The sequence below is a fragment of the Tyto alba genome, unplaced genomic scaffold (assembly GCF_018691265.1).
Source record: "Tyto alba isolate M040663 unplaced genomic scaffold, T.alba_DEE_v4.0 Super-Scaffold_41, whole genome shotgun sequence".
NCBI lineage: Eukaryota > Metazoa > Chordata > Aves > Strigiformes > Tytonidae > Tyto > Tyto alba.
Window position 1 is genome coordinate 23,671,275 of NW_024881317.1, and position 15,572 is coordinate 23,686,846.

The window sequence follows — 15,572 nt, forward strand, 5'->3', positions numbered from 1 at the left end:
CACAGGACACCTGGGCTGCCCTGTTCCTTACCAAAGAGGAACTCTTGTCCGTGTGGGGCTAATATGAGTAGTAACAGACCTGTGAAACGAGCACTGTTAGCAAATCCTCCAAACGTACCTAAAGACAAAACAAGATTTCACCAGTCAATGAAATGACTATAATTTCTATATAGTCATTTATATATAATTCTATATAGTCATTCTATATATAATATCTATTTCTATAATGACTATAAATTTCCATAACTATGCAAAATAAATGCATCTAGAAACTGCACAGCTCAGAGGGCCTTGCTAACTCTGAGCTAATAATGAACGAACATCACAGACCAACCTGGAAACATGCTGATTCATAACATTTAAAACAAGGTCCATTTTGTTTCTTCTCCGTTGAATTATTCTTTGATACCTCAGCATTGACTAATGCTTGTCCCAGAGAGGTGGCCAGTCTGGCCTGGGAGAGGCCCCGACCTGCAGAGCTCCCGACACACAGTGCGGTTGCTCCCAGGCCTTGCAAATATCCACCTGGGCCAGCAAATGCATGCCCAAAAACGATGGCTCTAATAAAAAACAGATACAAAGAGCAAAGGCCTCAAATCCCCCTATTTGTCTCTTTCACGGAGCTGGTGGTGCCAATAAAACTCCTAGTAGTGGTTAAGTTGTTTCAGCCTCTTCTCCACCGTTTCTCCAAAGCCAGGGCAAATTTAAAGTCCTGACATATGCCTGAGGGTCTATTTTGATACATTTGTCTCTTGTTTACAAAGATTAAATCCCTCTGTTGCATTCATTCGTCCACAGGCAACAACTGTTGTTTATAAAAGATAAAATTTGAAATCTCGCACATCTTGTTTTCAACTCTTTTTCAATTTTCATTTAAGCTGTAAATGAGCTGTGGTTTTCCCTGAGGTTTCCCACTCACTCCATGCCCGCTGGACATAGAACAAATAACTGTTCTGCAAGAAGACTTAGAGAACAAAATCTTGTTTTCTTGCAGGCAAATCCAAGCCTAGCTCAGAAGTGTCCCAATCAGAATTACATGGCAGAAGTCTGACATCCCAGTTTGAGTGAACTGAGGTTCAGAGAAATTAAATTGAAGTTCATTTTCTGCACATTATTTTTACTTCTGTCTCTCTGGAAACTGAAACCCTTGCAAGGTTAATTTCTACAGGGGAAGGAGAGATTTGAAAAGAAAGGTGATATCAAGATTCTTCACAGAGACAGCTCCAGGAAGTGTTTTTAAATTATTAAACAGAAGGAGCAAAAAAGTCAGGAGCTGAGGAGCTGAACAGAGGGAGCAAGAGACAGAAAACGTGTCTGCTCCATCCTGGATCACAGAAGGTGCAGTTCTAGTCCATCCCTATTTAGACTGTTCTTCTCTGTGGAGGTACTTGATTTTCCCCAGGGTTTAGGAAACTGCTGGATCAAGCATTCAAAGGACCTGCTAGAACTGAACACATGTACGAATTTCCCCTTTTGCAAGGACGTGTTTAACACATGATGTGCTCAACCAGCAGGACCGAGCGCGTAGGCAGGCCCTGCTCCACGGGGAAGCAGGACTACGGCTGAAAGGAGCTGGTGGCTTTTTAACAGAAACTGAGAGGTGAGCAGGGATGAGCACCCACCAGCAGAAAAGCTGCTATGATGAGGAGGGGCTCGTCACGGCTGGGCAGACTACCAACCAGCAGTGTGGCCACCCAGATACAGCTAAGTGGAGCCAACAAGGCAGATCTGCCAGGAAAGCCACTGTGCCCCTTCTGCATCCAACATGCATCAGGCTGGAGGAGCTCTCGCCGCAGAGCCCTGTGGCTGGCTGATCGGCGAGCAAGCTGGAGCACCCAGGTGCAGAAGACAAAGGGATGGGAGTACTGCAAGGGAGGGGAGAAGGGAAGTAATTAAGTTGGTACAAGACACGATGTAGGTGCTATTTCCCTTCTCCCGGCAGCCAGCAATGAGATGGTCAGATCAGTCATCTACTACACACCAACCACCGCCGGGAACGGCGAAGGCTGTGACTTTCTGGCGTCACCCAGGGCATCACCTTGCAGTCTGAGGGCTGGGGCCAGGACAATCCTCATCTGCTTCGGCCACCGGAGTCACTGACACCAGGTAGGTCTTCAGCCAGGAACATCTGCTTTGCCTTCCCCCTGCTCCAGCAGAGGAGCCGTCCCCAGGCGACACGCTCTGCCTAAGCCACCTCTCCTCCCCTCCGCCTGGCCAGCCAGCGTAGCCCGTTCGCAGAGCTGCACACTGGGTTTGCATTCATGGGTTTCTCCCGCAGGAAGCGGTCTTCTAACCACGCGTGGACAAGACTTCACCTTGCAGATTCTCCTCGGGAAAAATAAGGTTGACTTTAAGGGAGGAAAACCACCATGAGGTTAACCGGTCTCATCAAAAAAAAAAACATGGAACCGATCATCGTACAAATCCAAGCCCTAAAACCCCTGCTAAGCAATATGCAGTCTCAGATCTGGATGAAACGGTGTAATGTTTATTATTGTTTAACCAACAAACATACATTCAAGCATCATAAACATACAAAGACAGCCTTTGTCTCAAGGAGCTTCAACTTCCAGCACATTGCTCCTCACAGCTCACCTCCCATCCATCATACTTTTGCTTATGCATTTAGCTTTGATATGAAAGAAAGAGTCACCTAACAAAATTCTAGCAACAATCAGAAATAGCCCAGTATTGCTTTGCTTTGTGAAACGGCTCCAGCCCATGAAGGAATCTGTGCCCTGAACTGCGGATGTGATTGAACAGTAATTAAGCAATGAAATTGCCTACAAGAAAACCTGCTCTGTTTGACTGTAACCACAACAGAGACAGAAGCAATCTTAGCCCTGGCAGATTTTTTTCTTCTTTTTTTTTAACTTTATAAACCAGACCTTTCAACACCCACATACTTTACAAACAAATCCCATTCCTGTTGTGACACAAAGATCTCCGTCTTCCCTAAGCCTTAAGTCTCAAAGGCTTTGCTGAGGCTGGCCAGACGGCTTCACCTTTAAAAAAAAAAAAAAAAAAAAAAAGAATAAAACTGAAATAAAAAACAGAGACACATCAAGTTTGAACAGCAAACCCCCTGGTTCTGTGGGAGCACAACAGTGCTCGCCAAATATTTCAGCATTAGCACCCAGCTGAACCGGAGATCCTGCACGCTCCGTAGCTTTTGTGCTCAGCAAAGCAGAATCAGTCTGGCGGGGACAGAGCCAGCAACAACTCTTTGTCATCCTGCCCCCACGTTCTCAGCTTCCAGCTTGTGCCGGCTCATCCCCGGCACCCTCCCTTCCCACTGTGGCAGTTTCAGGGGTGCGGGAGGGGATGTGGGAGGCAGTGCGGGAGCTGGTGGGTGTTTGAGCTGTGAGTGGATTAACTGCTTATTTATCCTCGCTCTAATTAGAGCCAACACCTCATTTCACGACTGCAGATAACACAGAACTATGTTCTCAGCTACACTGAGCTGAAAATAGGCAGAACGCAGGCCAGGGAGATGAATTCCCAGATCTCACACCACAGCCCCTGATTTAGGGCAATTATTTCTGTTCTTAAAGCATCTGCAAACCCCGAAGAAGAGCAACCCACTGAAACTGGGCTGCAGCGGGCTTCAGCCCACCCTTTACCCCAACCACCCTGCATTTTTTAAGTGCTTCCTGCTCAATTACTTCACCTAGCATCCTGCAAGAGCAAGGCTGGGAAAAACACACCATCCTGCGCGTGTCCAAGCGTGGGTCTGCACCCACGTGGGCAAAGGAGCGTGTGTCCTCGGCCACACTGACTGCCAACATCTGCTGCCAGCAAGCGGCAGCACCGGCGGGTAATCCTGCCACGAGCAGGATGGGTGCGTTATTATTGCCAAACACCTCAAAACGGCCATTTCTTATCTATCGGAACTGGGGTTTCAGCAGGTGCTCTTTAAGAGCTAATCCTTGCTCTAGAAACACAAACCCTTTGTATTTGAGCTTTTTTTTTTTTTGTTACATTAACGCAGTGACAGTAACACAACTGCTTCTGCACGCTCAGATTTTTGCAGAGGGTGCGAAAGTGAGAGGGCTGGGAGAACGGCAGCAGCAGCACTTTCAGCGAGTTTTGCCCTGGGAGGTGTTGATTAGCAGATTTCAGAAGAGCTCAACTCAGCCCTTCATGTGAGCCCAAGTTAAAAAGCAGTTTATGCACAAAACCAGTTTAAGCTGAAGGCAAAGCAGGGAACAGAGACTCGGCCTCAGCGCGACCTGCAAAGGCAGGCGTGCTGCTCCGAGTCCTCAGGAAGGTGCTCCACAGTGACAGCAGCTCTCAAAGAGAGATTTTGTGTTCCCTCACTGCTGCCCAGGTTTGGCTTTTGACAAAACATCCCGTCTGTGACTCAAGCATTTTGAGGGAAACTCTGTATCCAAATCGTCTTCTCAAAGGCTTCAGCACTGGGAGTGGGAGATACAGGTTTTATTACCATTTTTTATTACTGAATTATGATTACTCCAAGAGCCACAGGCCCGAGCCTCAGTGCTAGGAGCTGGACCTGTTCGTAGACTCTTTGCAGTGTCCCAAACATAACATGCCTTTTTGCTTCATCCTGCCCAGGGAACGAACCACCCAGTTAAACCAGCTCGTGCTGGGATGCTGCAGGTCATCCCAGCTACTGAGCACTAAGCAAAACAGTCCCGTGGACATAACTAACAGCACAGTTCACCTCTGTAGATGGGACGGGCCTGACAGGCCTAATGAGGTACATATGCAAGAAAATTAAAAAAGACCATAACACCCCATTGGGTTTTGTCCTTGCCTTTCCTGACTGCTTTCACCCTACACAAGCTGTGTGCGTGGCAGCAGCAATCATCTTTAATGATCCCTCTCGCTGCAGAATCTTGGCGCAGTCACGAAGAAGAGGGAATAGAGGATGTGGTGAAATGCACCTGAAGTAGCGCGCAGTAGCTTGAAACTGTCTGTAGGCTTTGCAAGATCGAGAGGAGAGCACAAGACGGGGGGGGGGGGGGGGGGAGACAGGCTCCCGCGGGCAGGGGAAAGCTGTCCGAGCAAGACAGCCAGTCAGTCACCTGCAGCCTCGGACGGAGGTAGCGACGGCGGGGATCGCGGTGGGCAAAGTTGGGGTTGGGGGGTTCCTGAGACAGGGGAACCCCGGGGGAGCTGGCAGCTCTCACGAGAGCGCGGGCAGGGGCAGGAGTCAGGGGCGGCCAGGCTCCCACATTGGGCAGCCCCGGGGGAGAGCCAGCAGCCACAGCGGGCAAACAGGCCACGGTGCCTCAGCTGGGGCATGGCACAGCAATGTGCGTGGCAGCTTACATGGAAGGGCACGCAGGGAGGGCGTCTCTTGCAAGGAGGGGCATTCCACTGGCCGGCTGGGGAGGCTCCAGGTTGTCATAACCCAGCAACAGGGCAGCGTTTTGTGACCCTAGCCAGCCCTCAGGGCAGGATGGCGGGCACTCGGCTGAGAGCCAAGGCTGCAGCTCCGGCTGGGGGTCCGCCCCATCTGCCCCATCAGCGGCCGATGCCTCCACCCAGACCGAGCTGCTGGAGGGAGAGGCTGCGGTGCAGGTCGCGGGCTGCAGGGAGTGCCCAGACCTTTCTGCTAGGGCAGGGAGAAGCAGCAGAGCTGCTTGCAAAAGGAGTGCCTGGAGGGGACCTCCTGCAGCCCGCGGGCTGAGGTGCAGGAGGTGGTGAGAAGGCTGCGTAGCATCGGAGAGGCTGAGCGGGAGTTGGATAGCTGGTTCCAAGCGCAGTCTGCAGTGGACCCACAGCCCACGGCCACACAGCCAAAAACTCCCCCACACGAGGGAGGGGGCAATACTGCAGCAGAATGGAAGCTTGGAATGGCAAGGACCTGCAGGAGGAGGAGGCTTCCCTCAGAACCTGAGGTGACCTTGCAGAAACGCTTCACCACTTTGCAGACTGAAGAAGGGCCTGTCACATCAGGAGAGATGCTGGAGCTAAGGCAATCCGGTGTGCTCCTCGTGTAACAACCAGAGCAACTAAGAAATGGCAAAGGGTGATAGCTGTAGGCAACTCTCCCCTGAGAGGTACAGGGGCACCATCTGCCCACCTGACACACTCTCTGGAGACGGGTGCTGCTTACTGGGGGCCCGTGTCAGGGATGTCACCAAGAGGCTGCCGAGCCTCGTGAAGTCCAGTGACATCCACTGCTGGTGTTTCACACGGGCAGCAGCGATACAGCCAGGAGCAGTCTGAGGAGTAGCAAAATGGATTACAGAGCCCCCGGAGCAGCAGTAAGGGACTGAAGGGCGGGTAGATTTTTCATCAGTCCTCCCGGTCAAATGGAAGGGGTCTGAAAGGACCAGTCAAATCTGGCAGATCAACAGTTGGTTACGGGACTGATGCCACAGCTACTGAGGCCATAGGACTCGCTGTGAGAAACCTGGTCTGCTGGGGGCTGACAGGGTCAGAGAAGGGGAAGAGCATCTTCAGCCATAGGCTTGCCAAACTGATAGGGAGGGATTTAAATGAAAGTTGCCAGGGGAAGGGAACTTTAGTCCATCCCACTCCTACCAGCTTGATGCCAGCGCCAGCAATAGATGCTCCAAGCCTGGAGAGGGGTCGCAGGGCAGCAGGAGAGCACCTGAGGAGCAGCACAAAGGAATTCCAGCCAGTAAGTCAGCTTCATGGCAGGGGCCGACTTGAATGGCTCTGTGCAAACGTGCATAGCACGGGGAATAAACATGAGGAGCTAGAGGTGTGTGCGTGCCTGCAGTATGGCTCCTGTTGGAATGGAAGGACATGGAGCTCTTTAGGAAGGACAGGCAGGGGAGATGAGGAGAGGGAGGGGTTCCCTCTATGTCAGTGACCAGCTGGAGTGCAGGGAGCTCTGCCTGGGGATGGGTAAAGAGCCGACCGAGCGCTTATGGGTCAGGATTAAAGGGAGGGCAGGGACAGGAGACATTATAGCAGGGGTCTGCTACAGGCCACCCCACCAGGAAGACCGAGCAGATGAGGCCATTGATAGACAGGAGCAGTCTGACATTCCCAAGCCCTGGTCCTCATGGGGGACTTCAACCACCCCGGTATCTGTTGGAGGGACAACACAGCAGGGCACAAGCAGTTCAGGAGGTGCCTGGAATGACTCGATGATTGATAACTTCCCTCTCCAAGTGACAAAGGAGCCAACGAGGATGGGGGCCATGCTGGACCTTGTTCTCACCAACAAGGAGGGGCTGGTGAGGAGTGTGAAGCTCAAGGGCAGCCTTGGCTGCAGTGACCAGGAAATGGTGGGGTTCAAGAGCCTTTTGGCAGCGAGGAGGGCGTGCAGCAAGCTCTCTACCCTGGACTTCAGGGATAGGGAATCTTCATCGGGGGCACAGGGATACGACAAGAGGTAACAGTTTTAAGCTGACAGAGGGTAGATTTAGTTTAGATACAAGGAAGCAATTCTTCCCTGTGCGGGGGGTGAGGTGCTGGCCCAGGGTGCCCAGAGCAGCTGTGGCTGCCCCCTCCCTGGAAGGGTTCAAGGCCGGGTTGGACGGGGCTGGGAGCCCCCTGGGCTGGGGGAAGGGGGCCCTGCCCGGGGCAGGGGGGTTGGGACTAGACGGTCTTTAAGGTTCCTTCCAACCCAAACCGTTCTATGATTCTATGAAGTGGTTTCTTCTTTCAGACCTCTGGGCTGTGGGGGCTCAGCCTTTCTGTAGCTTTCAGGCAAGCTATAAAATGTGGCCAGTTGCAGGGATCATCAGAGACCTAAAACCCCTTTCCAAAACTAAGAAAATTTTACTATTGCAACCTACTAGATCATCCCTGCCAAACAGTTATGGGTATTTCTCACCTCCATTCTTCTGTTACCTAGTGCCGCAATGACAACTTATGCTTTACCATCTTCTGCCCAAAACACCTTGTAGTCTTTAAGCAGATTATTTCAATGTGATTTACAGAAACACAGAAATATTGAATGGATCTACAGCTCAGGACTGCTTACTCTCCAAAAACAAATGAGAGGAGGAGCTGCCACGGTTCTGTAGGGGCAGGACAAGTCAGTTCACTAGGCTCCAGGAGTCAGGCTGCAACAGCAAATCCCAGGTACTCCCCTCAGGGAACCTGGGCAACGAGGCTGCACTCAGTAGGGCAGTAGCGAAGAACGTGGCAGGGCTCATACCGGGCGAGATGCAAAATTTTTATTCCAGTTCTGAATTGGAAAAAACATCACCTCCACAGCTCACCATCTGACAGTTCAGTCAGAACAGGGAGAGGTCACGCTTGCTCAGCGGAGGCACAGACTTAGAGGACACAGTCCTGTAGGCACTTGGAGAGGAAGCTCAGCTTCAAAGTACAAACACTGAACAGTTTGGCTTAAATTTTTAATATAAAAACTCACTAAAAATGCTAAAATGTGACAAACCATTGGAAATACTGTGACAAACATTCGCCCTTACGCAGTAAAAAACAAAACAAACCCAAACTGGCAAGAAGCTTTGAAATGCATGTTTTCTTCTTCCTCCCGGCGCATCGGACCGTCATCTACCAAAAACATTCATCTAAAAAATCCATGGCACCTTCACCTCGTACTTCAGTGCATGAGGCTACTCTCGATGGACCAGCACAAATAAACCCAGTAAAAAGAGGACCGCGTACTGCAAGAGAAAGAAGAAGACGACACAAGAGCGCACATTCACATCTAAAGATGCAGGAACAGCAGCATGCATACAGGGCAAACAGTTCTGCCTGTGCCTCTGTGGTTTTCGTGAAATAATTTTAGCTGGGGTGGGAGAAGCAGGCAGAAAAGGAAAAAGCTCTTACCTTAAATTTTGGATAATCATTCATTAAGATAGTCACTATTCCAATGTAGGGCACAAATCTACAAGAATAAAGGTATTTATTAAAACAAACAGCACTGAAGGGTGCACGGGGGAGAAGTGCTGCCCTGGCACTTGTACATAGGAAGAGTCACTCGAGCTTGTCGAGAGCCATGGTCAGCAGGCTCGGGCCTTCCTCCTCCCCAGCAGGGAAGCCACCGCAGTGGGGGCTGAGTGACAACCAGCCCCAGAGCGTGTTTTAGCCTCTGCCTCGTTCAGACCTCGCGTGCCTGCAAAGACTCTGCCTTGCATAGTAATTTTGATGATCACACCTAAGCGTGCACTGCTTTCGCACTGGTGGGTGCAGCTCACAGTGTGATACTTTCGCTTAAGCCAAGTTAAGGACTGAACTACCTTTGGTTTTTAACTCTCCACAGTAGCTTCTGAGATGCTTTCAGACGGGTCACAAAAACCCAGCAGGTAGAGTTCAAGAGGAGGGGAGGATTAACAGATGGCATTGGGGGAGGGCAGTGTAAAAAGCCACGTATCTTTTTCAACTTCACTTACCCTCTTGCTCGTCCTACTACGTCCTTTTTCTCCAACCAGTGCTGTCCTCGTTTGTACAGCCCTCTGTCATCAACGGCGTTATTGTCTCCCTTTGTCAAAAATTTGATGTCACCGTTTTGCCTAGCAAAGACAAGTCAGCCAGGTAAGTTGGAGTAAAAGAACTTATTAAAAGCTGATCTAGAAAAAGCATGTAGAGACTAACACAAAGATATTAGAAGCCATCGTGTCCTACGTGTTCAAGCAGGATGAAAAAGGGAAACCCTGTCAAATGCAGTGGAAAGCAGAGAGTTTGGGAAAAAACTGCCAACAAAAGAATGAATTCTGGCCCTAGACAAGCTTTCCAGCAGAATTTAAGAACAGAACCAGCAGGATGAGCCACCTCTAGCAAAGGTACAGCTACTACCTCTTTGCTTTTGACCTCTCTCATGTTGATGCTTCTCTTGCTTCATACACAAATGTTTTGGGCTCCATCCTACCACCAAAATGAGACTTTGGGGTTAAAGCATACAGTTCTACTCAGTAGTGGTCAGAAGCAAGCTGGAGCTTAGAAATTATAAGGAAAGGGGGACAGAACAAAACAAACAATACCATTACAATACTGCATGAACTCACGATGTGCCTACATCTTGAATGCTCTGTGCAGTTCTGAACTCCCTATATCCTTTTTTGAAATGGAGAGAAGCAGTGGCAAAGGTTCAGAAATGGATAACAAGGTCTGGAACCACTTCCATACAAGAAACAACAGACCAGGACTCTTCAGCCTGGAAAAGACAGAACTGATGGGAGGTATGACGGTAGTTCAATACAAATGACACAGACAGCAACAATCAAACAGCTTTTCACTGCTTCTTCCAATACAAGACCCAGAGGGCATCAAAGGAAACTCAGAGGTAACAGGTTAAGACAAGACAGAGAAGGTGCTATGCAGAACTAACAACAGTGCAAACTAAACCGCGCCTCTCTGGAATGCTATTTTGGAAGCCAAAAAATTCTATCAGTTCAAAAGTGACCAGATACTCCATGTAAAAAACAAAAGGAGGCTATTAATAAAGAGCTGTGACTCTGTGCTCGAAATTGTAATTTGCAGAAAACGGGAAAAGAATTGCTACATACTCCCCCCTTGTCTTTAATTTGTCCTTAGATGAATTAGTTAGATTGCCAGAAACAGGATCCTGGAGCTGATCAACTTTTGCTATGACCTGGAAACAGCTGCTGCTATGCTCTAGCGTTACACACCACGTTATGCATCCTTTCCCAGTCATTTCCATTCAGCTTGCTGGACAGTCAGCAATGCTTGCTTACAAGCAGCAGTTTGTGCCACTGCTCCGGGACTGGTCGGCCACTGTCACCTCCCTGTGACATGTGAAGGCAGATACTGAGCAGGAGAGTGCTCGCTGCTTGATTCTGTCGGCTTACGCTCAGAAATGATGGCTCAAATGCAACATGGGCAAGCATGCAGGAGCTCTTCAGAGCTCGTGCTGTTTCCATCATGCCTGAACACCAACGTGTGTTACCTGACAAGAGAAGTTTGGAAGAAAAAAAAAGGGGGAAAAAAAAAAAAAAAAGAACAGATCTTTCTTCAAAGCACATTCGGCTCACAGTGTGGGAACAGCAAACAATCTAGGAGCTTAGAGATACAGTCTGGAAAAAGATGAAGATGCCCAAAGGTGCAGATAATGTAGTTTCAACTCTGAAGACCGATGGTGTAGGAGGATACCATCTTATTGAGCAGATTCAATGCTCTATCATGAACCAGCGCGAGAAGCCCACAGCACAGTTCCTCTGCTGTCTGAAAGGTGAATGAAATCTGGTCTGGCTGTCCTGCATCAAAACCACTAAGTAAATTTTGACCACAGACTCCGTGTTTAGTGATAAAGAATGAACTCAATTTCACTCTGAACAAAGAAGAAAAAGGCTAGCAAGTAAAAAACATCTTCTCACTGGAACAATACTGATGTGAACTGGACCCCAAGTTGACACAAAATCAAGGAGAACAACGTTTCTGTTTTCCTTCATTTTGACACTCCTGTCAGCTTTCGCAGAGACTTTTCACAGTTTTCATATGCAGTCCGTAACTACAGGAAGAAATGGGAAACTCACTCCAGCCATTAGGAAGACACTCTCGAATTCCAAACTGGCACCAGAAAAATATTCTTTAAATAGTGAAAGAAGCAACTGATACCCGAGCCCCGCCTTCAGCATACAGCTGCAGGTCACAATATAGATTCTTCAATTTTATCTTTCCTAACATAAGCATCTGGTTTAATGAAACCTAAAATACTGGAGAATGGCTTTACTTCACAGAATCTAGGGTTGGCACTATGGTCCTGTTACATTAAAAAAAAAAAAAAAAAAAAAAAAGCACTGGATACCTTAATACCTAGTGCTGAAATAAAACCAAGCAAAAAAAGAAGGGTGGGTAACATCTGGAGATGAACTGCCACACAGAATGAACACTTCTGCTTCTCCTTCCCGTACACTGCCTTAGAGCAAAGAGAGAAGACCCTGACCTTTCTTGCCTCTTTAATAATCAGCCCAAGCAGCAGTACTAGAGCCCAGCTGAGCCTTCAGCATGCAACAGGGGAAAAGGAAAGTAGCGTTTCACTCAAAAGAATTCCCAAGACATCACAAAAAGTGCGCGTGCAAAGTTAGATATCAAATTTACCAGGTATACTGATCTTATTTTTAATTTAGTGGCATCAAAGAACAGTACTTTGAAAACCAGCACTGTTAAAAGTTTTGGGTATGGCATACATCTGAACAGCAAAGAATCTGCTCTGTCTACTGGGAGAGGTGCCACGCTCTCACAGCCAGGATCTCAGCTGGACTATTTATGTGCACGAAGCTGGTCCACCTTGATGTTGGGCCAGACAAACAGTCTAGGTGTCCCAATGGCTGTGGCTGCTACGAATGCCTGGGGGAAGAGAGCCTCTCTATCCCACTGACCTCACTTGACTAGAGCAATCCACCAGTGCTACCTTTACACACGATTCAAGTGACTCACTTAACCTAGGAACAGATCCCTGGGCACTGGTCTAGCTCCAGTTCATTCATATTGCAGCAGGCATTTACTCAGCAGAAACAGATGCTGGGACCCCATCCAAATGTTGCTCTCTCAGGGCTGGCTTGAAGAACCAGCAGTTCAGTCTGAGATTTAGTTTTCACTCAAAGGCCTCACAGGGCTGGCTTGTATCCCCACAGACTGGCCTGGAGCAGTCACAGTTCCATCCAGCAAAACAGAAAGGCTCAGGGCTGCAGAGAAAGCCTTGCTTGGAAAACTAAGCCCTGTTCAGCAACAAAACCAGCGTGACAGAGCTTCGTTCCTTCAGACACGCAACCTGCTAAGTGTTTAGAGCATGAACAGCACACAGAGAGCGCAGTGCATACAGAGACTCCAAGTATAACAACACAAAACTTCCTACAGAGAAGAAAAGAAACACCCTGCCTCTGCACAAGTGCAGGAACCAGGACCATAAAGACAAGCTTTAAAATAATGCACGCTACTCACAAAACACCCTTCTTCCGTAAGTTCTGCCTTCACAAACAAGATTCATTTCACACACACAGATGCAGCCATACCCAAAGACAACACAGCAACCTTACGTAGCAGCGTGGGATGGAAATGATGGCACAGGAGACATTAAGTGGCGTGGGGAGTCCAGGATACTGGCACAGACTACTCCCCAGCTTGTGCGTTCTGATGAACGATGTTTACAAGCCGACCGAGGAGGGCAGACTTTGCCTGCCTGAAATTTCCATGTTACTGCCTACAACATCTGGATATCTGTTACTGACATGCCACTCATTCGTTTACCCAAGGAGATGAGGAAAAATACCCTTTAGCTAAACATCTGCAGTACAACCCCTCAAATTCAGGACATACTTCTCATGAATCTTCAGGACGCGATGAACTATAGGAATTTCCCTTCCTTCTATCCTAAAGACCACAATTTCTCCCACTCTGATTGGATCTTCAATTCGGTTTGTGAGGAACAGGAGATCTCCTCTGTGAAACGCAGGCTCCATACTCCCACTGAAAAAGAGAAGAGGAGCAATTGAACAATATTTAAACACTCAGAATCAGGTTTTGGAGTTTATAGTCCTTTACGAAAAATCTCACAAGAACCTCAACGAAGAGCCTCTATGAAAACCACCTTGGAGACCAGGCAGGAGTCTAACCTCTATTACAATCAGTTTTTCAATCACCACACTGCCAGCGGTTTAGATTTGTTGGGAAAAGAGTACTGCCAGCAGCCAGTGTTAAAAGCACAACAAATGTGAAGTCTTCTGCTTTCTCAATAACAACAAAGCAGACAACAAGCAGTATCTTCTCGACTTCCAAGCTCTACATTGGTAGGGCTACACTGGCAACACTGCAGTGGTGTGAACTTGTTTTTTTTTTTTATTTTATTTGGTTTTGTTTTTTGCAGGTAGATTGATCATCCTCGCAAACAAAGCACTGAAAACATACGGGCTCTTATATTCCCATCTGGAACAGACAGACGGGCGTGCTAAAAATTGGTTATTGTGATTCATCACTTTGCTTAATGATCTAATTTCAGGACCTGCTATTCAAGTTATTCTTCTCCTGTCTTATAAATGGCAATTGTTACTAAATACTTAACCTTCTTAATTCCAAATAAATAATGCAGTACAAAACAAAAGGATGAACTTTAAGTACCGGATATATTCATGTTTTATCTCAAAACAGCACAGACGCCGCTATTCAGAACAGAAGATCACATTGCTGAAGAAGGGACGTGACCTAATGGCCCCCTGTCTTACTCACTGGGAGGAACAGCGTGAAACATCTCGCCCGTACTTCACAGACCCGTCAGGAGGGAGTTTGTTAAATGGCATGCGGTAGTCTGAAAGGCCAACGCAGCCACAGAACAAACTCCTGTGCAATATCCACGCCAGCATCCGACAGCTGCCCAAGAACTTCAGCCACAGGAGTCAGCACCGGGCAGCTGGGGGGTGGGAGTAACGCTGGTGCGCAGCACTTCTGCGAGGGCAGCGTGCAACACGAAAACATACCCGGTTACAGAGTGATAATCCTTACACAAAAGGGTACAGCTAAGGCTCCCCTCTTCCTGGCCACATCACAGCTCACTAGAAGGCCAGGAGCAAACAACACAGCTGGAAAAGAAGAGTTAGTGGATGCTCTGAAGGATGCAACGTAACACATAATAAAGCTCACCGGGCGTTTCAGCACACCAGCTCCCCTTTAAAAGCCCCAACAACTCCTTTTCACTACAGGAGCTTATTCCCTGGCATTTCAAAGATTTCAACTCCCTTTTCACTGACCAAGACTCCCTTCATACTTCAACTATTTATGTGGTGGCAGGAAGGCACGCGGACGGGCACGGCGGGAGGCACCAGCGCGCTGCGACGTTCTGGCACCACAACTGCTGCTACAGGGAGGGCTGCTCGCCTTGCTCAGAGGACGAGCTCTGCCACAGACATTGCTTTCCTACGGGGATGGTGTCCCCCCCAGGCAACGGGTTCATCACCCCCTGCTTCACGTCCCCCTCACCCCCACAGCCGTGCAGTTCTCGGGGAGGTTTGGTACGATCCAGAAGCGCCTCTCACCACGTTTCTTTGCAGCCCTTCCTCTGCTTTCCCCTTAGGCCCGCTCCTCTAACGTACAACCCGGCCAGCTGACAGAAGCAGAAGGGCGAGATGCTATTTTTATATATTTTGACATGCTGCCCCTTCTCTCGCTGTCCCCCGCTGGGGCTGGGCCAGGCGCCTCCAGTCGCCCCATCCCTCTGGAAATCCTCCTCCTCCGCCGGCCGGGCCCGTGGCTCTCCGGCCCTTTACCCACGCCCCGTGGGGCTCCTGCTGAACGAGCCTCCGCCCCGACAACACCCACACCCGTGGGATCTACCTCAGCACCACCACGATGGGGCTCTCGCTGCCCGTCACCACCATCAGCCCCTTCCAGATCATGAGGGCGGAGGAGACGATCATGCCGAAGTTCAGCACCTGGTAGTACAGCTGGGGGGGGGGGGGAAGGGAAAAAGGGGGGGTCGGTCAGGCCCCGCGGCCCGAAGCCGGGCACGGCAGCCCCGCCCCGCCCCGGTTTGGCACCTGCCGCTTGTTCATCCGCCGCACATCGTCCAGAAAATCCAGCGACAGCATCGCCGGCCCCACCGCGGCGGCCCCACCGCCCGCCCGGCCCCGCCGCCGCTTCCCGCCCCGCTTCCGCTTCCGCCCGCGTCACCGCCGCTTCCGGCCCTGGCCCCGCCCCGC

At 49.5% G+C, this 15,572-nt stretch overlaps 1 protein-coding gene across 2 annotated transcripts; it reads right to left on the reverse strand.

Annotated features, from left to right (window-relative positions):
- Nucleotides 1-8,301: 8,301 nt before the first annotated feature.
- On the reverse strand, nucleotides 8,302-15,554 carry SEC11A (SEC11 homolog A, signal peptidase complex subunit). Of its 2 annotated transcripts, XM_032990216.2 has the most exons (6): nucleotides 15,411-15,554; nucleotides 15,208-15,317; nucleotides 13,201-13,350; nucleotides 9,318-9,437; nucleotides 8,755-8,812; nucleotides 8,302-8,588 (listed from the first exon to the last, which is right to left on the reverse strand). In XM_032990216.2, the coding sequence occupies exons 1-6, from the start codon at nucleotides 15,459-15,461 to the stop codon at nucleotides 8,538-8,540; spliced, it is 540 nt and encodes a 179-aa protein (XP_032846107.1). In that variant the 5' UTR covers nucleotides 15,462-15,554; the 3' UTR covers nucleotides 8,302-8,537. The 2 variants fall into 2 exon arrangements, with proteins under 2 accessions (XP_032846107.1, XP_042660090.1); XM_042804156.1 differs by lacking the exons at nucleotides 8,302-8,588; nucleotides 8,755-8,812; nucleotides 9,318-9,437 and adding an exon at nucleotides 9,447-10,078 and having other exon boundaries at nucleotides 15,411-15,523.
- Nucleotides 15,555-15,572: the final 18 nt, after the last annotated feature.